Source organism: Microtus oregoni, unplaced genomic scaffold, assembly GCF_018167655.1.
Source record: "Microtus oregoni isolate MIOR12 unplaced genomic scaffold, Mior012 000003F_ref0000135, whole genome shotgun sequence".
Lineage (NCBI taxonomy): Eukaryota > Metazoa > Chordata > Mammalia > Rodentia > Cricetidae > Microtus > Microtus oregoni.
This window is the reverse complement of record NW_024543062.1, coordinates 66349601-66372240: the sequence shown is the minus strand read 5'-3', so window position 1 is coordinate 66372240 and position 22640 is coordinate 66349601. Positions and strand designations below refer to the sequence as shown.

Here is a 22640-nt window from a genome sequence, read left to right as displayed (position 1 = left end):
AGGAGGGCTATTGGTTTGTCAGCTGCACTGCAAATCTTATATTCTGTTGCTTTGGGGAATGGTGGATTTGGAGTATTTAAAAATCAAGGATGAACACAAGCAGGTTGGTCTGAGGTCCGTTGCTGAGCAGGGGCCTACTACCCATCTTCAATAGAAGTCTGTACTACAGCCCTGGGTTTCTGCAATAAAAGAAAAAGGAAAAGCTCCGTTGCACAGCTGACCTGCAAGGAGGCTGGGAGCAGTGAGCGAAACTCTTTCTACAGGATTAGTGGGTGCTGAAGAGGGAGGACGCTGATGGTTGGTTTCGGGGCTTGCCTCTCTACTGGTTGCATATTTCCTTGGTGGGGGGGACAGGTTCTGCTTGAGGGGGTTTGAGTTTGTGATGTCGCTGGCCTGGCTTCTTCTGCTCAAGTCCATTCTTGAAAAGCGGGTTTCAAGCAGCAGGAATCATTGGTGAAGCCTGGAGGCTTTTCCTGGAAGACAGCTTAAGGAATTTATGTCCCTGTGTGTACAGGCCTTAACCTGATTTTGAATTTTGTCCTTGAATTCAGATGGCATTACCTGAGGCCGTAGTTCTTAGCTGGGTTCAAACCTGTCACCTCAGGCTGCAGGGGCAGCGTCCGTAACTGTGGCTCTCCCGTGAGGTCGGTTTCCTCGCGCCCTGAAGTTATATGTAAATATCTTCATTCATCGGTTGCTTGAAATGACCCGTTGCTGGGTCTTGTTTAATGTTAATAATGAAGTATACATGTTGTTACGTTTTTGTGGTTTCCGAAAGGCACTTCAGTGTAATTGGGCTTCATAACTGGTCTCTTTATTTTAAACATTAAGAAAATCAAGCAGAGTTGATTCTAGAAACTCCACCACTGTCCCCAGTTGGAGCTGGGGGGATGGGCCAAGACAGCTCCAGCCCAGAGTCAACCCCTCACAGACACTGGACAAGCGTGTAAACCTGTTGGGGGATGGGAAGAGACTGCAGTATTGTGGAGGACTAGGGGGGTGGGAAGGAGGTTCAGAGAGCATGCTCCCCACGGTGGGGAGGGTCTGTCCCCTGTGAGGGCCCCTCGGCCTCTGTTTGGGGAGCGGAGGAGGTGGTCAGCCTGTAGGAGTCCAGGGCTAGCGCTGTTTGGAAAGAGGGCGTGTAAAGGAATGTGAAGGTATGGGAGGGGGGTTATGTCTAGAAGGAATGGAGTTGTAGAGAAGGGTGGTGGCAGACTGTGACCCAGCTCTGTTCAGGAGATGCTTAACAGCCAGCTTGTCTGATGTTTAGGTGCTGGGGCGTGGAGAGTGAGGACCGGGTCCCTTAGGGGCTAGGAGAAGGAAGGTCCGTATTGAGTTCCTAGGTTGCAGAGGTGGAGGATGGGAGGTGATGGGACAAAGGCTTGAGCGGTGCAGCCAATCTGCAGTGTTATCTCTAGCCTCTGGGAAGAGGCCGCTGTCAGCCTCAGGTCTTGTATACTAAGAAAGTTTGCATTTGCTTGAGGGTCAGTGAACTGAGAGGCCTGGAAGCCAACTTTTGGCAGGGACCAAGTTCCAGGGTAGTGACTGGTTCCCCGTGTTTGGAGAACAGGCTAAAGATTGCTGCTCTCCTGTGGAGTAAGTGATGGCTAGACTGTTGGTCAGTGCCCCACAGAGGATTGCTGGGGTGGGTGTCGGTTACACATGGGATGTGATGCTCTTGATGTTGCTGGAATAAAAAGAAAGCAGCGTGGTCCCCCATCTCTAGCACCCTAGAGTCTGCAGGAGCAATCCTGTCCTGTTTTTCTTGTCCATTTGCTTTCGTTTCTTTTTTAGGTGCTGGGTTTTATACTTGTACTCTACTCATGCTTCCATACATACATTCACCACAGCCGTCTTTTCTTCTTCCTCCTCTTCTATTTTTTTTTTTTTTAAATATCATACCTTGTTCTGTTTACCCAGGCTGGTCCTCAGTCTATGGGCTCATGTGATCCTCCTGCCTCGGATCACAAGTAGTTGGGTTGGGACTGCAAGTTGCTACAGGTGCCTGACACAATCCCCAACTCAGCCCGAGGTTTGAGGCTTTTAAATCCCTAATCTGGGAAAGCTGAGGCTGTGTTAGGGAAAGCGGTAACCCCCGTGTCTGTGGATTTTCTGATGATGCTCTCTGCATACAGTGAATTTTTTATTTGTTTTTTTTTTGGGGGGGGGAGTTAACATTCTTCAATTTCTAGAAAGAAAAGTGGGGTACACGAGAGGCCAGAACCATGCAGGACAGAAGGGCACTGAAGTGTTTCATAGCTCAGCACTCTGTATTCGGGTTCTTTGTGGCTGTGGAAACCTGATTCTGCTGCCTTCTGGCTGTCTTTCATGGGGAACCCCTTTTTCCCTGCTCCCCTCGGCCCGGAAGTGCAGAGGCCTAGGAGCTGCCTGCCGGCGACTGCCAGCAGCCGGATTAGTTCAGGGAAGGACTTGCTCACCTGCTCCTCCCCTCTGACTCAAGTCGTAACAAGTAACCTGGTTCCCCTGGCCCGGCAGCCTGGGAGGGACAGCAGGCAGGCGGGACCCGATGAGAGGGAGAGGCAGGGCCATCAGCGTATGGAGAGCTTGCTGGAAGCAAGAGCACCAGGTGGCCTGCTTGTGACCTGGGAGACCCCGAGGTGGCACAAGAGGCACCTCAAACCCCTGATCAGAAGTCTTTCCTGATCTGAACTGAGCTCTGGAGCAGGTGAGAGTGGGGGTGGGGCAGGGGTGAGGCCAGTCTCTGGGTTTGAGCTGTAGGCAGACCAGGAAATAGAGGGAGCCCTGGTCAGACATGGCTATCATTCCCCTACACCGAAGGTCACATTTGGGTTCAGGAGAAAAAGAGGTTTGCTAGTGGGTTTGGGAGCAGGGACCCTGTCTCTGTGAGCAGGCCTAAATTTCCAACAAAGATGAGCTGGGACAGAGGGGATCGGCTTTGGGGACACATTTGTGATGTGGAGGTCCCCAATGGCTTCCCTGAGAGAAAATATGTAGGAGCTTCGCTCTCTTTCTGAGACAATCATTCTCCCTCTGGCTTTGTCTGGGGTAGCCAGCGTCTTGCTCTGGGCTGGCTGGGAGGGTCAGGGGAGCAGAGAGACTCCTGAGTTGGGGGTGGAGTTGTTACCTGAACTGCCTTTTTCTAAAGCAAGACCTTCCTTGCCTAGGCCCAAGCTCTGCTGGGTGGGGCCTGTGCTGCCCCTGTGAATTCTGGGGAAGGTTCCTCACATTGGAGAGCTGTGCTCTGTGTCTCTATGGGTGTCATTTGTAGCCTTGTATTGCCCAGAAGCTAATTCAGACGTAGGGGCTGGGAAGGGCCTTAGACCTGTCTGATTTTCATTATCCTTGTGAGGAAAAGTGGGCCTTCGGAGGCCAGAGACCCTCCTCGGCTGTCTCACGAAGCTGCATAACTGGGTGCTGAACCCAGATCTCTGGACCTGTGCACTTTGCCCTCCTTAGAGCAGCAAGTGAGCCTAGAGTTGACCCTGCATCCTGTTGGGTCCACGGTGAATATCAGAGCCTTGAGGAGAGAGAAACTGGAGAAGACATGCTAAGACATCCCTTAGTCTCCAAAGGAACCCCTCTTGTCTGCTTAGTCTCCGAACGCACCCCTCTCTTGTCTGTAACAGCCCCCCTGAGAGGAAGGGCTTGAGGTGTTTCAACCTTTCAAGGCAACTTGTTAGTGGTTAATAATCAATTAGCAAGTGTGACTAATTGATGGCTTCCCCTCCCACTTTCCCCCTCCCTCTGTCCAAAGCAAAAGGCTCCAGGTGCCAGCTGCCAGCCCTGCTAGAGTCTTGGTCCTGCTTCCTAGTTGCTTGTCTTCTGGGATGAGTGGGAAGATGCCTTGAGGTGGGAGAAAGACCCAGCTGCCTGCTTCTCTGGGCTAGAAAGAGTAAGGGTTGAGACAAACGGACAGCATGAGCTAACAGTTGCCCTAGCTTCCTGGAAGTCCCAGAGGACATGGCCGGTCCCTTCAGTGTGTCCGTCAAGGCACCACGTCAACTTTTATTCCTTTTATTCATGCCTTTATTCTTAAGACTTGCTTGGAAGATTGAAATTCCCTAGTGTAAAGTACATGTCGATTTCAGGGCCTTGGTTTTAACCATTGCTGCCCACAGTGCGTTGATAATCTGTGTTGTTTACACAATCTAGTAAAGCTCTCCTTATCCCCCTGCTCTTTCAGGCTCAGTCAGCAGACCTGGGGAGCTTAGCTGATAGTGGTACCCCCTTCTCCCTGCTTCACAGTCCGTTCTTCCAAGGAGCACCATTCTGCTCTGTTGTCTATCAGGCAGGGACGAAGCACCCCCCTCCCACCGTGCCCCACCCCTGCAGCCCTTGTCCTCTGTGGAGGCAGCAGGATAAGTTCCAGACAGAAACTCTGAAGGACTTTTGGACTCTTGCTCAATGGGCTGACTCAGTGAGGAGGTGGTGGCTGGCCTCTGCTTCCAGACCTCCGCCTGGGCTCCACCCACCCTTCCCCACCCCTGCTCTAGCCAACAGCTGCCAGCCCTGGCCAGCTGGGATCCCACCGAGGGTGTGGGTTTGGAAAAGAGATAAGGGGAGGTCACAGGTGTTTGGGTGAGTGCTGGGCTGTAGCTAAACCACCAAGGTGTTCTCTAGTCACAGGGGGGCAGAGAAGCCAGTGTTTTCCTTTCCGTCCTTGGTAACTTCTAGTCAGCTTCCAGCCATTCAATAGACTCCTCCCGCCTAGCTGTGGAGTGTAGAGTCCGCAGGTTAACTCCTCCTGGGGAAGTCTCCTAGGTATGCTGGTGGCTTGGGATTCAGGACAACTCTCTGGCATGGAACTGCTTCTTTGACCTATAGGTGAATGACCAGGTCCAGTCAGCAAGGTGCCCTGGTCCTTGGGTCCCAGATTGGCTTTGGCTTTGTGCTCACTGCCCAGCCATTTCTTACCAGTGCCTTTAGCCAGTGAAGCAGTAGGCAGGCCATGCCCCATGCCTCCTGTGTTCTCAAGGTGAGGATGGCTATACCTCTTAAAGACAGCTTTTCATCTCCCCCCTTTGCCATCCTGTTCCATCGTCCCGCCTTTTCATCTTCTCTTTGTTATTTTCCTTGTTTTTGTACAGCCACCAGTTCAGCCAACCTCTTTGGACCTAGAGGACTTTCTGAGGGGGAGCTAAGCTGTACCCTAAGAGTGTCCCACCACCCCCAGAAAACCTCTCACCCCCAGATCATTCCATAAACACAATCCTCACTTCCACTTCCCCACCTCAAGCATTGAAACTACAGGCGGCTTCACAGAGTGTTCTTGTTATTTTCTCTTAAAAGCTGGGAAAACACCAGGCAACCTACCCATCCTGGCGCAAGCTGGGGCCGGCGCAGCCCCTTCTTCCTCTGTACCCCTTCCCCCCAGAAATTCATCATGGAGAGTAAGGATGAGGTCAGTGACACGGACAGCGGCGTCATCCTGCAGTCTGGTGAGTGATGTAGGAAATTCCCCTGCCCTGGTCGCTGCTAGGCCCTGGGCTAGTTAAGCTAAACCTCCCAAAGGGCTGGAGAAGGAGAAGGTGGCAAGGGAAGTCGGGGGACTGGATGGTCTGGCACTTCTAGGAACTGTAGTTTTCCTTGTTGGAAGGCACTAGCCAGGAGTTTCTGTCCTGTCTGGAGCAAGGATCTGCTGTGTCCAACTTTAGCTGCAGCGATGAACTAAGAAGCCGAAAACTCTTATCTAACGACTGTTAATGTCCTCTCTACTAAGCCTGAGCCTGTGGGTCTAGACTTCTCTGGCTTCGAGAAAGGACAGGAGACAGGGGAAGACACAGTTCTGCCCATGACCCCTTCTCCCCACAGGTCACCTGGTGGGGCAGCTCTCCCTTTGTACTATAATGGTACCAACCTTTGGGCAGCCAGGAGATAGGATGTTTTGTGGTTGTGACACAGACCTTAGCAGCTAGCTTGTAATATGTGGGCAAGCATGAGACTGTAGGGGAGTGCGCACTCCTGGAAGTGGTCAACAGTGTCCTAAGGATGCCTTGCTCCCGCAGTCCTGAGCAGGTGTCCCTTGTCTTCCCGCAGGCCCAGACAGCCCTGTTTCACCAATGAAGGAGCTGACCAATGCAGTGCGCAAGCAGCAGAGGGCCCTGGAAGCGAGGCTGGAGGCCTGCTTGGAGGAACTGCGTAGGCTCTGCCTGAGGGAGGCGGTGAGGCCCCTGGAGCTATGCTTTGGGATATTGGGGCTGAGGAGAAAGTCACATTTTTGAAGGGATTGGAAATCAGACTGGGGTTTGGGCCTAGCATCTCCCTCATGTGGGTTTGACCTGAACACTGAATAGAGGGGAAATAGACCTGGCATAGGTTCAGGTACTGGAGAGGAAGAGATGAGGGGCTGCAGAGAGGTCAGAGAGATGCACATTTGATAATTGTACCTTAGGTCAGGGTAGCCTTCGGGAGGAAGTGATCAGATGGGCTGAGAAGGCGAAAGGGGAGAGAGCGGGGTGCTCGAGAATGGGAGTAAGAAGACAACTGTGGCATGATGGACTGAACTGGGCAAGAGCACAAGTTGCTCTTGATTTCTGGAATTCTTGATCTCTAAGGTTTCTGGGACGTCAGGCCCATGCAGCGTGGGACTAGACAGCAAGTTTAAATGGTTGGATGAGGGCGGAGCAGGTGGTGAGGGCCTGACTTGACTCTGCCCCCCAACCCCAGGAGCTGACTGGTACTTTGCCAGCAGAATATCCCCTTAAGCCCGGAGAGCAGGCCCCCAAGGTCCGGCGTAGGATTGGAGCAGCGTACAAGCTGGATGAGTGGGCTCTGCACAGAGAGGTGAGGCGTGTCAGAGGTCATGGTCACTGTGCCCCATCCCCGGAGGCTGACTACCGAAGCAGTCCAGTGCTCTGGCAATGTCTGCCATCCAGTCTGGGTGCTGGCCGTGTTAACCCAGGGCTTCTCCTCATGAGTAGCCCAGATGACTCTGAGCAAGCATGCTACCTCAGCAGCTGGGGAGCTGAGCTCAAGGGAAGATACTGGGCTTGGCCCTAGTGGGCAGAGGATTAAGAATACCAGTAACCACCACGAAGAAGCGGTTGCCAAGGGGGTTGGTGTAGCATGAGGCCCGGCCTTTCTCAGCCTAGGTAGAAGGAGGTGGGGTGGCTCTGGCCTTAGGTGACCTTCCCCTTAGATTCCCATGAGTTGACATGCTAGGTTCTTTGGGGTCAGGAAGGAAAGTGCCCCACTTAAGTCCTCTCCCAGCCCTGCACAGCAGGTCGCTGGGGTGTGACTCTCATAATTGACAGTTGACTTTGAGCCCCTCCCACCGCTTCACCCTTTGCTGTGTGTCCCTGGACACTGCTGCCTGCACACCACCGGGTCAGAGCCACCTGGAGTCTTCTGTTCCCCCTAGCGCCAAGGACTCTTCTTGGCCCTCACTCCCAACCCCCCTCCCCAGGACCCCCTAAGCAGCCTGGAGCGCCAGTTGGCTCTGCAGCTTCAGATCACTGAGGCGGCTCGAAGGTTGTGTGCGGAGGAGAACCTCAGCAGACAGGCTCGCAGGCAGCGGAAGCATGCGGCTCTGCAAGAGGAGAAGAAACTGAGGGAGCTCGAGCGCCGCCTGGGTGATCGGCGGAGGAACAGCGAGCCCCCTCCCACCACTGTGCCCTCCCTGGGCAGAGGTGAGCCCGCTCTCCTGAGCTGTGCAGGCCTCTCACAGAGCAGCCCTGTACTCCATTTTGCATTGTGCCTTTGGCTACTGCCTGTGTTCATGTCTCACATTAGCGCTACAAGCGCGCCATCAGGGTACTCCTTCCTGGGCCCACGGAGGCTCCGTCCTTACCTATGTACCCCACCAAAGCATCTCCACCCCGAGAGACCTTCCCCATCCATTTCCTCTTTCTGCGTCTCCCTCATAGTACCCCACTTCTACAAAACTTTATAGACGGAAGGCATTTCTCTGCTTGATCATAACCCAAGGGTTTTATTCAATCTGGAATATTACCTTCAGGGCAAAGTGCGGTGAACTGAAGGTTCTACATTGGTGCGCTTTCTTCCAGCCCGAGTTAGGCAGCTTTTGGGATTGACTGTTGCTGTTGGTAGCCAATTGCTGATGGGTTCAGTGCCTCCTACTTGGGTGTTTAGTCTAAGTTGTACCCTCAAAGTGCTTTCAGTGTCTATAACTGCCGTGGTCAGGAGTCCTGGTTTTCACGCCTCTGCTGAATCATTCTCGTAGCTTAGTGCCTGAGCCCCGATCCAGAGATGAGGCTGTGGGGCACCTTAGAACCAGAGCCAGCCAAAAATGACCTCAGTGTGTCCAGTCTGGTGAGCTTTTGAGCCCTCAGGTGGGACTGTTTTCCTTTGCCCTGACCCAAATCCGGCTTGTCAGGTCCGGACTTGTAACCTCCATTTCACTCCTGGTTCAGCCCTGCTCCCAGAAATCTCTTGGCCTGGCTCCGGCCACATCTAAAGGAGGCGGTGTTAGGGACAAGCTGCTGATCTGTTCACTGTAGCCTTGAATCAGAGCATGTGGAGCAATAGCCTCCCTCGCGCCATCAGCTGGGTTCTCTTCCTTGACTGGACACACGTTAGAAACCTGCAGGTCCTCCCTGATCCCCACGCTCCATGCCTCGGGTAGGCATTGCTTTCAGCAGCTGCGACTAGTTCCGGAGTGTGTGAACAGACACCAGCCAGGTCACCCTTGGAAACCTGGAGTAGATGGCAAAGAACAATGTTCTATGTCATGGCTGACGGAGAACCCAGAAGTAAAGCCAGGGCCTCCAGTGGGTCTGGTCCCAGTACAGGACACCACTCTCCCTTCCCAAGGCTCTAAGAAAAAGGGCACTCTGTTCGGTCTCCATTTCCCACAGGCCCTGGGTATGGGAAAGATACCAGATGACCGAAGCATAGTGATTCCCAAGGGCCACCTCTGTACTTGGAGGAGCCATTAATGATGAGATGCACCCTGTCCCGGTGGGTCTCAGCCCCTCTGGTCCCTCTCCACCTTTGCCTGTAGGTGCTGCCATGGCTAGGCGCCTTTGCTCAGAGAGGGACTTTGCTGGGGTGCGGGGGATGGTGTCACTACCACCGCCATGGAGACTGATGACACCCCTTGTCGGAAGTGGGGAAGCAGGCCAGGACGTGCCTATGGCTCTGGCTTAACCCTCTGTAGGAGGCGAGCAGCTGAGGTTCTCAGGGCCTTTAGCCCAGAGAAGATAGGAGGTGTGCAGAGGAAACACCTGGCACAGCCAGCGCCTCGTTTGGCTCTGGCGCAGACAGACCCTGCCCTCCAGACAGGCCCGAGGTTCTGGGTTCTAGTGTCCTGATTTGGGAGCGCAGAAGGAAGTAGTTCTAGACTAACCATTCCTGTTTTGTGGCTCCCCCGTCCCTTGTGCTCACCTGGAAAGGAGGAAGTTGAGAGAGATTAATAATTAGTTTGAGGCTAGAGGGTGTTTTCAATTCAAAAGGAAAAATAAGCAAACAGACCAAAAAAAAAAAAAAAAAGAAAAGAAAAGAAAACGAAACCCCACTCACCACCCCCTTTGCACACAAGGGTTATTCAGTTGGAGAAAGTAATTAGCCAGGTGAGGGTAATTAGTTCTCTGCAGGTGGCAAGGAGTGGCCGGGCGTTGAGCTAATTTTTACTGTGAGCAAGCCGAGACCCACCCCCTGGACTCCTTATGCAATGGGCGCTCGGGATGTGCTTGTTGATTGACAGTGTCAGTCAGCACTATCTAATAGGGACTCAGCGATGGGAACACTGTGCTGGCCAGTATGGTGACTGCCTGCTGCACATAGCTCCTGGACATTTGGACTGTGCCCTGTGTGACTGAGGAACTGAACTTTTCATCTGAGTTAGCGCAGTCTCGTAGTCTGGTTTGGTTTGTTGGGCAGTGTAGCTTAGTAAGTATGGTTTCGTGGTTCTACCTCTGCCTGGGGTATTCTGTCATGGCTGCTGGGGGGGGGGGGGGGGAGTCGTGGTAGGTAAGGGAGCAGGACAGGAGTGAACCAGGACCAAACTGGGACAGGGTGGAGACAGTGGGCATCTCAGGAGCCACTGTGTTTAGCAGCTTGTCCTTCCAGCTTCCACCCTGCAAAGCCATGTGACTCCAGTACTCCACACAGTATTGTATCCTTTGACCTACAAAACCAACAGTACTGTTTATGTGAGGATTGGAGGTGACAGGGAATGATGTATTCCCAGACCTTTCTGCCCTGACCAACACCTGTGATTTGAACCCACATTGCACTAGTGGGCCGTGAGAATAACACTTGCATCATTTCTTCAATTTGACATTTGCAAAAAAAAAAAAAAATAATAATTGCTCTTAAAGTTTTTTGTAAAAGACACCAAACAGAGAACCAGAATTCAACAAGAGGGCTTCTCATCACTGCACCCCAAAGCAAAGGTTAACTGTGAGCTATGCAAAGCCTTGGCTAGCTACTCGGCAGCCTAGCCACAAAGCCACAGACGATAAGAATTGCTATAGGTAGAGTTTATCTTTGGCTATAGTTACAGATCAGAGATTGGCAATTTTCTCCATAAAGACCTGGAGAACAAAGATTTTAGACTTTGTGGGTTATACAGTCCCTTATCACAACTAACTCTGCCTTGTTGGTGCTGAGGCAGCCAGACATCACGACTCGAGAGCTGTGTCTCAATACGACCTCATTGGTGCAGCCCTGCCCACAGACCAGATTTGGTCTGTGGGATGAAGTATACCAGCCTTTTTAACAAATGATTTTAAGATGGTTGAGACTGTTTGTTCCTCTTAGAACTTTCTGGTAATGACCTATACTGGCTGACAGGAGAGCTAATCAAGGGATGTGGCTTACTTGGAGCACAGCCTCTAGCAAGACCGGTCAGGTGTGAATTCAGCCTTTTTGGTGGATTGACCCAAATCTCCTTGCCTGGGCTAAGACTCTGTTTCCCCAGTTACATGGAGATGACGGTATCTACCTCAGTTGTTAGGGGTTTTACATTAATTAGCGCAGGTGAGATATTTAGGAAAGGATTGGCACAGTAGATCACTAATATTAATTAGTAATTAATTATTAACTATTATTAATGTTTTCTCATCTCCGTTCTCAAACAGCTGAAAATGCTTTCTGGGTTCCATCTGGGCCACTCCAAGTTAGCCTCAAAGTCCAGAGCATCACATCTGTTCAGGGGCAAAAGAAAAATAGGGCTCCCCCTCCCCCACCCCATGTCTTGAGTGAGAGCTGTATTTCACGTGGCACTGCCGGGCTCCAGTTCCCTCAGGTGACCAGCAGGGCACTAGCCAGCCACTCTTCTTAGGGCCCCATAGTCCCCACAGCCCAGACTCCCACCCCCACTGCTCTTGTGGGTACTACAGGAATTCTTATGTCTGAGACCCTGGAGATGAGTTGCATTTGGGGTATTTGAAGATTGTAGACACCCTAGCTAAATACTCTGTATCCTAAGAGCATTCTAAAGTTGCTCTCAGTCTTTCTCCTTATTACCAGAAAGTCCTTGTTGGCTGATGGGAAGTCTGTAGTCCAGAGCCTTGAAATGTCTTAATTTGTGAACCCCTTTTTAGCTCTAGGTAATAGGTTCTGAGTACATGGTTTAGCACGTAGTGGGTATTTCCTGGGGGAATTCAGCCGCTGTCCTGGCAGAGGAAGTGGACAGCTTAACTCTGGGCTCACTGCCTCTTCTCTGTCCTCCTCTTTGATTGTTGCAGAGCTCAGTGCTTCGGATGACAGTTCCCTGTCTGATGGGCTACTCCTGGAGGAAGGTGAGATGTCAAGGCTGTGGGGATTTGCAGGGTTTGCTAATGAGGTCTCTCAGCGGGACTGGAAAGTTGAGGATGCTGATGAAGGCAGGGGCACCAGCTAAGGGTCTGCCTCAGATCTGATGTCAGTTGCTGTGTGTCCAGGCTCATACCCCGTTGAGGGTGGGGGATGTGCTGAGCTCTTCTTTCAATGGGTCCTTTTGATGAGGAAGGGAACGATGAGCTCTAGCCTGTCCCATTAACCCTGGTGTTCCTGCTTCACTCAGAGGCTGGGTTTCAGAGCCAGTTAGAGCCAGTGAACGGGCTACTCAAAATCATTGCTGGGATTGAAAGGAAGACAACACTGGAGAGGACATACAAGACTATGGATTAAGGATTGTGTTTAAAAAGACTGAGAGCAGTGAGGGTCAAAGTGGACTAAGAAGGCAATGCAGGCGTGCCCAGGGTGTGCCGAGGCCAATAAGGAAACAGGGCACCTAGGTGAGGCAGGAACAAGAAAAGTAGGTAGCTGCAGACAGGCACCCACCGTGAGCAAGTGCTGGGAAGTGGAGTAGAGAGACTGAGCAAGGAAGCAGGTGTAAAATTAAAATAGGACTGGGGGAAAGGGGGAAGGAGTCCCAAGGGAGAAGAAAACAGTGTTTCTTATCTGGGATTGGGGCTGTAGCCTGGAGCAATGGGTCAAGGCATCGAAGAGGGAGAGCAAAGCCTGGGCTGTGGAGGTTCTTGCTGAGCCGGTTTTCCCCAGCCTCTGCCTTTTCTTCTACCCTTGCAGAAGATTCCAAAGCACCAAAACCTCCCCCAGAGGCACCAGCACCAGCACCGGCACCACCTTCACGGCCTCTTCCACCCCAGAGCCTTGAGGGCCTGCAGCCAACAGGACCTGAGTCTGGAGGCCTAGAACGGGCCCCCATCCAAAACAGTCCATGGAAGGAGACCAGCCTGGATCACCCCTATGAGAAGCCCAGGAAGTCTTCTGAGCTCAGTAGCGAGTCCAGGTCAGGCTGGGGAAGAAGGCAGTGGGCAGATAGTTGGAGAGTACTAGGGTGGTCCTGACTGGGGCTGTGGATGAGGGATGTGCAGGTGGTCACTAGGGTGGTCCCGACTGGGGCTGTGGATGAGGGATGTGCAGGTGGTCAGTAGGGTGGTCCTGACTGGGGCTGTGGATGAGGGATGTGCAGGTGGTCAGTAGGGTGGTCCTGACTGGGGCTGTGGATGAGGGATGTGCAGGTGGTCAGTAGGGTGGTCCTGACTGGGGCTGTGGATGGGAATTTGCAGGTGGTCACTAGGGTGGTCCCGACTGGGGCTGTGGATGGGGAATGCCCAAGTGATCACTCTTATTAGCTGGGTGATGCCAGAGGTGTGAGAACTGGTAGCCTTTTGGGGTGCTGACACTTTGTACTACTCCCACTGAGGCCCCAGCCTTGTGAGCCTTCAAATTAGAGGTTCTCAACTTGTGGGTCCTGGCCCTGTGGGTGGGGAAAGACTCTTTCACAAGGGCTATCTGTGAAAACACAGATATTTACTTTATAATTTACAATAGTAGCGAAATTATAGTTCTAAAGTAACAACAAAAATAATTTTATGGTTGGGGGTCACCACAACTTGAGGAGCTGTGTTAAAGGGTCACAGCATTAGGAAGGTGGAGAACCACCGCTCTAAATAAAACACTGCGGCCACCGACATCCCCATCTCTTTGCAGCAGCCCAGCCAGCACTCCTCAGGAGCAGCCCAGCGCCTCCAGCCTGTGGCTGCTAGATCCTGCCTCCTACCACGTGGTCCCCATCCGAAATGTTCCTGGCCAGTGGCAGGGCCGCACCAGTGCCCCAGCTACCCCTGAGATGCAGGGCAGGAGGGGCCAGTCGCAGTCTCTGAGGTAAGAAGGCTACCTTAGGGGTGTAGGGGACCGCCCATTCCCATCCCCAGCTGAGACACCCTGGGTGACACAGGGCTAGCACCTTGGGTGCTCCTTTGCATCCCTCTGGGGTGCCTCTCTGAGGAGGTCGAGTGCAAAGCATTTCATCCGCGAAGGAGGATTCCTTGACACGAGGTTCCCAGCCTCACCCTGGTTTCACACACTGGCAAATATTGCTTTACTGTTGGTCGCCAACAAAGCATACTTTTCCAGTCGATGCACAGTTGGTTCTCGTTATTCACGGTAGTCATGGACTACAACATGGCTGAAAACACCAATAGCAGAGGTTCTCAACCTGTGGGTCGCAACCCCTTTGGGGGTGGAACCACCCTTTCACGGGTGTCACCTAAGACCATCTGAAAACACAGATATTTACATTACATTTCATAACAGTAGCAAAATTACAGTTACGAAGTAGCAACAAAAGTAATTTTGTTGGGGGTCACCACAACGTGTATTAAAGGGTTGCAGTATTAGGAAGCTTGAGAACCTCTGTCTTAAGGAAATACAGATTTTGGTGACAGTGTTGCTCATTAACCGAGTACTGCATATGTCCTTGTTGAACATGAGTTTCTGTTTAGGACACTTAATACATCTGTGGCTTCATTAACACTAAACTCTTGCCAAGTGACACTGTAAGTTAGTCTGAATGAAGTTGATCTAGCAGTCTTATTTTACTCCAGGACGGGTCACAGTGTTCTTGTGCTTTGAAACTGCAGGGAGCAGTTCAGCATCACTTGTGGGGTCATTTGAAATATAAAGTAGTTGGGTGTGGTACCTCCCATCACTTGAGAGGCAGAGGCAGGTGGGTTCCAGGCCAGCCTGGTCTACAGAACAAGGTCCAGGACAGCCAGGACTACATTGAGAGACCCTTTTTCGAAACAAGCAAGCAAGCTGGGCAGTGGTGGCACACGCCTTTTTTTTTTTTTTTTTTTTTTTTTTTGGTTTTTCGAGACAGGGTTTCTCTGTGGTTTTGGAGCCTGTCCTGGAACTAGCTCTTGTAGACCAGGCTTGTCTTGAACTCACAGAGATCCGCCTGCCTCTGCCTCCCGAGTGCTGGGATTAAAGGCGTGCGCCACCACTGCCCGGCTTGGCACACGCCTTTTATCCAAGCACTTGGGAGGCAGAGAGAGGCAGATCTCTGTGAGCTCGAGGCCAGTCTGGTTGACAGAGTTCCAGGACAGGTTCCAAAGCTACACAAAACCTGTCTCAATAAACAAAAATAAAACAAAAAAAAGCAAGCAAACAAAAAATAATAGTCACCTTCCCTCCCCCATACACTAAGTAATAAATACTACAGGAAGTCTGAAGGATGAAGTATGATGGCCACACATGAAATATTTAGTTCTATTTCAGTGTGGGGCAGAGCTGGAGAAGGAACCCAGGCCCCATGAGTGATGGAGAAGCTTTCTATGTACCCCAGCTGTGTTTTGTTATTGTTGTGTTTGCTGGTAGATAAGATTTCCCTGTGTAGTCTAGCCTGGCCTGGAATCCACCATCCTCCTGCCTCAGCCTCCTTGTGTGGTACCTCTGTATTACGCACACCAAACTCAGCACTTGACCCTTGGTCAACCTCTGCTGGAGATGTGTTCTTAAAGCAATCTGAATCCTTTGCTGCGCCAAGCAACCATGACGACGTGCTAGTTACTTTTCTCCTTCGATGCTGGGATTAAAATACCAGACAAAGCAACTCAAGGAAGGAGGTTTTGCTTTGGATCACAGTTGGAGGTGCTATCCACTGTGTAGGGAAGGCATGGCAGCAGGAGGATGAGGTAACTCAGTGCATCTGCGGCCAGGAAGCAGCGAGAGATGAATGCTGTTTCCCAGCTCGTTCTCAGTTCCTTTGTTTTGTTTTGTTTTTGTTTTTCAAGAAGAGTTTCTCTGTGTAGTCATGGCTGTCCTGGAACTCTGTAGACCTGGTTAGCCTTGAATTTGGAGATCCGCCTGCCTCTGCCTCCTGAGTGCTGGGATCAGAGGTGTACACCACCAGGCTCAGCAACTCTCGGCCCTTTTAATTCCGTCCAGGACCCTAGCCCATGGAAAGGTGCCACCCATATTTAGGGTGGTCGTCTCACTTCAACTAACCCAGTATAGAAACTCCTCACAGACATATCCAGAGGTTTTGTCTTGTAGGTGATTCTAGATCCTGTCAAGTGGACAAGATTAGCCATTGCAAAACACTGCACATATTGACTTTGGAATCAATTTTAGCAAATGGGTGAATTGGCAAATACTAAACCTATGAGTAATGAAAACCAACCGTATGTTTCTTTCCAAGCCCCTACTGCCTGATAGTAGTAGTTTCAGTCAACGAGATATGAAGAGTGGTGCTAGCCACGCCTACCTGATAGCACCAAAGCCTCTTCAGGTTGCTCATCAACCCGACAGGCGCTATGGCTCCAAAGTAAGGCTGGTTTTATACTGTCACTACCACCAAGGCCATTTTATAAACAATGTCTTTGTACAGAAATTTCAAAGGGAATCCTGCCCCATGCCTAGTATGTAAGCAGAGCAGGGGCTAGATTTGATCCCGCCCTGCATGCTCCTGCCCTTTGGAACACATAAAAGCTTTTCACATTGAAGTTAGATGCTCGACAATGTCTAAGCAGACAGCGTCTGAAGGAAATGTTACTGAGCAGAGTGTACCCTAGCTGCCTGGGAAATGTGACATGGATATCGCAGAATGTCAGCCTTCCTATCTGTGGTTGGAATCGACTGAGAAACCAAAATCCTTTTAAAAAAAAATAACATATGTATCGGACAGGAACAAAATCCCTTTTGCAGGGCTGGGCATTGACCCTAGGACTTCATGCATGCTAAGAAGTATTCTTACCTCTGAGCCACATTCCCCGTTCATCAGATTCTGGTCACTATTCCTAAATAGTACAGTACGTGAACTAGTACATGACCTTTGCACCGCATTAGGAATTATAAGAACTCCAGAGATGGTTTAAAGTCCACAGGATGTATTGTATTTAACGCTTACCTATTTTATCAAGAGACTTGTGACCTGGATTTTGTGACTCATGCCAGCACCCATGGATTCAGTTTGTCCCTACATGAAAAGAGCTAGAAGGAATCACTTGGGCGAATGGAGCAGGAGCAGATAGCAATAGAGCATGCTGGGAGGAAATTTGTTGCTTCTGCATATAAGCACAAGACTAAGGAGGTCTGACCAGAGTAAGCCTAGCACACGCTCATTGCCTTGGCTTTGGAATAGAACACTGGCCTCCAAAGTCATAACTTATCATAACAGTGTGGCTCCTCCCCCACTCAGAGCTTTCCTGCTTTCCTCTTCAGGATGGACTCCTTCCGATCAGGTGCGGAGGGCCGAGGTCGCAGTGCCTTTCCCCGCCGCCGCCCCACTCATTACACGGTGACGGTGCCGGACTCCTGCTTCACGCCCAGCAAGCCCCCGCTGCCGCACCCTGCCTGCCACTCTTGCTCTGAAGACAGCGGTTCTGACGTCTCCAGCATCTCCCACCCCACCTCACCTGGCAGCAGCAGCCCAGACATTTCCTTTCTGCGGCCCCTCGGTCCACCTGAGCCACCCCGCCATCATGGGGCCCGGGGCCCAGCCTATGGCCGAGAGCTGGCCCCTCACTACCCTAAACTTCTGCTGCCCGCTGGATACTTCCCAACGGGGCGCTACGTGATGGTGGCCGAGGGCCATCTGCCACCGGGCGAGTGGGAGCTGTGTCGTGCAGCCCTAAGTGCTGCCTACGATGAGGAGGGCGCTCCCCTGCGCTACCAGCGGCTGGTGCCCTCCCACAGCCGAATCGTGCGCACACCCTCATTGAAGGACAGTCCCGCGGGCAGGGCACTCAGCAAGGCAGCCGTCTCTGAGGAGCTCAAGTGGTGGCATGAGCGGGCACGTCTCCGGAGCAGCCGTCCCCACTCACTGGACCGCCAAGGGGCTTTCCGCGTTAGGAGCCTGCCTCCCGGGAGGGAGAGCTTCGGGCGGGCCTCAGGACCCCGGACACAGGTCGAGCATCCCCTGGGGGAAGACATTAGATCAGCAGACTACTGGCCAAGTAATCCCTAATTGGGAAAATTAGGCTAAAAAAAAGAGTGTATCCTTTTGGCATTAGAAGGCACTTCTGACCTCCCTAGGAGTGTTTCTGACTTGTGCCTGCTGTGTCTAGTGTCTCCTGCAAGAGCACATACCAGTGTGGCCCTGTAAAGATCATCCACACAGATAGGGGTGGAGATTTCCCCCTAATGGCTTCACAGATGATCCACACAACAGATAAACTTCCGTGTAACCAAATGTGCAACCCAAATTAACCCCTGGAATTTCCTGACTCCAGGGCCCAGGACAAAGGGAGAATCTGGAAAGCGGCCTTGCAGAAAGCAGCTCAGGGCAGCCAAGCTGAAATGGTTTCTTGGTTAACAGCTAGAGTACCCGGTTCTAATCTCAGCCCCATTTGTTACAAGTTATATGATCCTGTGGGTTACTTAACTCGCAGTCTCCCCCTCAAAAAGACAGGCATTGTAAGTGACTCCTCTCGTAGGGCGATTAAGCATCTAAAATGACTAGATCAATGCGCAAGAGTGCTGAGTGAGAGGTAATATCACCCAGGCTCACAGAGGCCAGGGTAGGGAGGTAGGTTGCAGTGGTAGCATTTCGGCTTAGGAACACTGACTTTGGGTAGGGATGCAACCTTGGTTTCTGTGAGACCCATTTCTTCATTCTTAGAGCGAGGATAGCAGGCATGAATCCTCTCTTTCTTTTCCCTTCCTGAGTCAGAAGGCTGTGCAGGGGACACGCTCTAGAAGTTACCAACAAGCTGCTTCTTTGAGACCCCAGATTCCCAGCAGCCCAGCTGCATCATCCTCCCCTCCCCCCTGGTTCTTTGGGCTGTTGCAGCTGCCATCCCTGGCTGGGCAGCACCCTGGCGCAGTCCCAGGCTGAACACCCTTCGAGCTGACATGCTTTTCTCTTCCTACGAGCTCGGACCTGTCTTTGGTCTAGGCTTGGCCCATCCCAACCTGTCAGACAGGGACGGTGATGAGACAGGAGGCCAGGAAAGGTGGGGAAGAAGGTCAGGGTGCCCGTCACACCCCAAAGAACCTGGAGTGGTAAACAGATGCGGGGGGTGGGAGGGTACCTGGGAGTATCATTCTTGGGGAGGGCGGGAGCAGACCACAGGGGCTTGGTCTGTGGTGGTCTATGCTTTTAAGCAAGAAAAAAGGTGTGAGTGTGTTCTCAGTGCTGACATGTCTGCCCAGTTTGCTTATCCGCCTCTCCTTTCTCCCTGTGACAGGTGCCCCCAGTGTGTGTACTCCGGAGGTCACCAGATGGGGCTCCGGTGCAAGTCTTTGTGCCTGAGAACGGCGAGATCATCAGCCAGGTGTAACTACGTTGAAAGCCTTGGCCACAGCTGGAAAAGACTTTTATATTGGAGCTGGGGTTGACACCCCTCACCCCTAAGTGCTTCCTTCAGCTCTCCTGCCCTCATCGCCGGCCGATGACTCAGAGCTGAAGCCTTTGTTTTTTACATGAGCGTTTTCCAGAAGCCCTGACCTGAGGATTTATATCTGTGATTTGTCTTTACGGTTCCTATAATATGATTGTACTTTATCCCCCGGAGTCTGGCCGTTTGGACTTAAGGACTTGCTGGGCTTATGGCGGCATTTATCTTCTTATGTGGTCCAAGTGGCCTAGAGGCCCCTTGGGATTCCCCCGATGCTCTGTGCCTTCTTCCTGAGGTAGCTGCTGGTTCCGACCGTGGGAGGCGGGATGTGGTACACACACGACAAGGACTCTTCCCTTGTTCCCAGATCTTTGGGTACCATATGCTGGGCAGGATTCTCCTCTCCCTTTTATGTGCTCTGTGATGCACACTCAATGGCAGGAAAGTCACTATGTCCTGGCGGAGCCTTGTCTTCCTGCGGTTCTCCCAATCCTAAAGGTCTCTGCTAGCAGCCTCCACCTCTGTTCTGTCTCCACACCTTTGAGCTCTCAGACCACTGAACCTGGACTTTGAGGCTACACTAGACTGTCTAATCAGGGGGCTGGTTGGTGGGGAACACCTCGCCCTTCACAGGCACTGCTGGCCAATGTGAGGCTAGGCTGGTTAGCAAGTATGCCCTCTGAAATCTTCATAGTCCTAGAAGCCAGCACCTTAAAAAAATGTATACATGTTTATATATATATATCTATGAATGCATTTTTTTTGAGTGCCACTTCTGTGGCATGTTTGAGGGGCAGTTACTGCTCCTTCCATTTTCTGCTCAGCTAGCTTCTGCTCTGAGAAAAGTCCTTGTTTGTTCACACCCGGAGAAGTTCATTGATGACTCCCTTTAGGGGGCCGGATTGGCTTAGATAACATGAATGAGTTGTCCCAGCTCCTGAGACCAAGTAAGCCAGGAAGCTGCCTATGCTTAGACCACTGGTACAATTAAGTTCCTTTACTGCCGGGTCAGATGCCCAGGTAAGCGGTTGTGAGTCTGTGTGGCCTTCACCACTTGAGCACTTCTCCGGTTCCTCTCCGGACTGGACGAACTCCAGATGCCTGACTCTAATGATCTGTTTCTCCTGCTGGAGAGAAAACAGTGTGGCCCATTGCACTGGGGCTGGGGGAGGGGCGGTGCTAGGAATTTAGGGGGCTAAGGCAAGCTCGAGGAGATGCACAAGGCATTTCTGTCCCGTGTTCTCAGCGCATCCTACAGTCGTCCCAGCTCCGCTCTCCACACTGTTTGGCTGCCCTGCTTTTGTTTGTCTGGCTTCTGAGCCCCTTCCCTAGTGTATAGATGCCCCTTCCCAGTGTGTTCTCTGGATCCCTAAGTGCCTTAGATCCTAAGTCACAAAGCTGGGAGACATCTGAGTGCTGGGCCCTCCCCACGCCTGAGCACCCTCCGCGTTAACTTATTGGTCTTACCTAACAGCTATTTTGTGTGTTTGCACAGTGGCGGTGCCCGCAGCTGCAGGGCTGAAACTGTGCAACGTTGTGCCAAATACTTCAATAAAGTCTGATTGGCCCAGCTGAGGAGGAAGGATTTTGTGTGTGTGTGCATGTGTAGAGTTTTCTGACAAAGGCTGTGCCCAGCTCCCTGGGCGTCTGGCTCACCTTTCCGATGGTCTGGCCATGTCTCTAGGGAGCAGGTGGGGTGGCAGAGGGAGACCCAAGTTGCTTCTTTGACCGAAGGGAATCCTTCGCAGCTTCTTGATGTCTCCAGGGACTGAGGGCTATGCTTTGGAAGTCATCTCCAGAGAGATCAGATTTTGGGACAGGCTCACCTCTGGTGTCAAATGGCCCAAGCCAAGCAGTGGTTAGAGGCTTGTGAGAAACAATTCCTGTAGCTGGAAAAACAGGCTTTCCTTGGGTAAAAGAGGGGTTGTCCGTAACTCCTGTGTTTCTGCAAAAAGCCCGGGGAAGGGGGTGGAGGGTGGGAGACTGCAGGTTTCACTGGGTCCTGTTGGGTGCTCAGGAACTGGGAGCAGACTGCCCCCTAGGACTCCAGTTTCTGGGGACGCTTGTGGTCTGAGTCTGAGGTAGCATGTGTCAAGTAAAGGGGTCTCTGTTTTGCCTGTCCCTGCCCACAGTCAAGGAAGAGGTAGGTCACAAAGGGGCAGGCAGGTGGTTATGCAGGTGTGACTGCAGCTCTGCCCTGGGTGCCCAGCCCTAGGGACTGTGAGCATCTGACCGTCAAGGGCCTGACTTCCTTAGGCCTGGGGGTTACTTTATACTGGGGGCTAGGCAGGGAGGGAAGGTAGTTCCAGAGCCTGTAGAGAGAAGCTGTGGGCATCCTAATCTCAGATCTGAGCATCCATTTAACTTCTAGCTGTGGGCAGTAGGGACTTGATTTTGGATTTAACTTACTTTGTGGTGAGTTTGAACTTTTCTTTGCTGCATTGGGGATGGAACCCAGGGTTTCACACATGTTAGGCGAGTATTCAATTTTGTATTTTAGCCACTTGTTATCTGTTAGGCTAAGGAAATATATTTTTAGACTTTTTTTTAAAAAAATGTGTGTGGGTGTTTTGACTGTATGTGCAATATGTGTGTGCAGTACCCACTTCAGCCAGAAGAGGGCATCAGGTTCCCTGGAACTGGAGTTACTGTGAGGGTGTTGGTAATGGAACCTAGGTTTTCCAGAAGATCAGTCAATGTTCTTAACTGTTGAGCCATCTCTTCAGCCTCCACCCCCAACTCCAAGAAAAACTTGAGCAATATCAGAGGGCTCTGCTGAGATAATCTGTGCAGGAGGCAAGGCAAGTTAAAGGGGAAGGGTTAAAAAAGAAAATCAAAGTTTTTCCTCAGCAGCCAGCCATGAAATGTGCCAGTGTGAAGACCTGGTCAAGCAGCAGTTCCTTTCAGTCCACAGGCTCCTTCTGCTGTGCCATGTCTGGGAAGGGCAGGCGTGTGGAGCACTTAGCGCCCCCATCAGAGGGCAGAAGTGGGTGATGAATCCCAGGGAACAGGAATGAAGCCTCTCTGCTCAGAGCAGCTTTGGGATTTGGCCTTAAGACACCCAGAGCCATAGATGGAGACTTCCCTGAGATCCAACTTGAGTCTGCCATCACCCCAGGGAGATCCTTGGATGGAACAGGTGCCTACACAAATCATAAGTAATCAGGACCCTTCAGGGGGCTGTGCACCTGGGGTTTGTGACCCTTCCCCTGAGGGAGCAGATGAAGCGGGAAGCTGACAAAGGGGAGCCAGCATGGGCAGCATCTTGGGTTGGTTCTTTTCCTGTAGTTATTCTCCCGTTTTCTGCACTCTGCCCCCATGCCGTGGATACGCTTAGAGCCTCAGTGTACACTAAGGCTAACGGCAGCGCTCTGCTAATGAACCACCATCCTCCAACCCCGTCCTTTTCCTGTAAATGGTCAGGCTGTCTCCTGCAACCTCCCCCTATACTAACCCTGACTCCCCAAGAAGACCCAGCTCACACCAGGCCTGACTGCCAGTCCCATCACAAACTATTGGATTCTATCCTGGGTGTGCAGACGAATCGATACCTCGAGAAAAATCTGAGCAGAGTAACATTTCATCCATCGAATTACGAGTTATTCTTGAAGCCATGCTTCTCAGGTG

General features: G+C 51.8%; 2 protein-coding genes across 3 annotated transcripts in view; both read left to right on the top strand.

The window, feature by feature from the left end:
- Positions 1 to 2505: 2505 nt before the first annotated feature.
- Inava (innate immunity activator) lies at positions 2506 to 20583 on the top strand. 2 transcript variants are annotated; one of them, XM_041649050.1, is made up of 10 exons: positions 2506 to 2686; positions 5272 to 5420; positions 6019 to 6143; positions 6649 to 6765; positions 7388 to 7610; positions 11634 to 11687; positions 12457 to 12679; positions 13387 to 13557; positions 16897 to 17581; positions 18864 to 20583. In XM_041649050.1, exons 2-10 carry the CDS (start codon positions 5366 to 5368, stop codon positions 18954 to 18956), a joined length of 1746 nt encoding a protein of 581 aa, XP_041504984.1. In that variant the 5' UTR covers positions 2506 to 2686; positions 5272 to 5365; the 3' UTR covers positions 18957 to 20583. The 2 variants fall into 2 exon arrangements, with proteins under 2 accessions (XP_041504984.1, XP_041504983.1); XM_041649049.1 differs by having other exon boundaries at positions 13384 to 13557.
- A 1651-nt stretch (positions 20584 to 22234) lies between these two features.
- LOC121446213 (maestro heat-like repeat-containing protein family member 7) overlaps positions 22235 to 22640 on the top strand; it is a 32550-nt gene continuing 32144 nt past the window's right edge. Inside the window, exon 1 of the mRNA XM_041648683.1 lies at positions 22235 to 22637. Within this exon, the coding sequence (XP_041504617.1) occupies positions 22235 to 22637 (403 nt within the window). The remainder of the gene's footprint in view (positions 22638 to 22640) is intronic.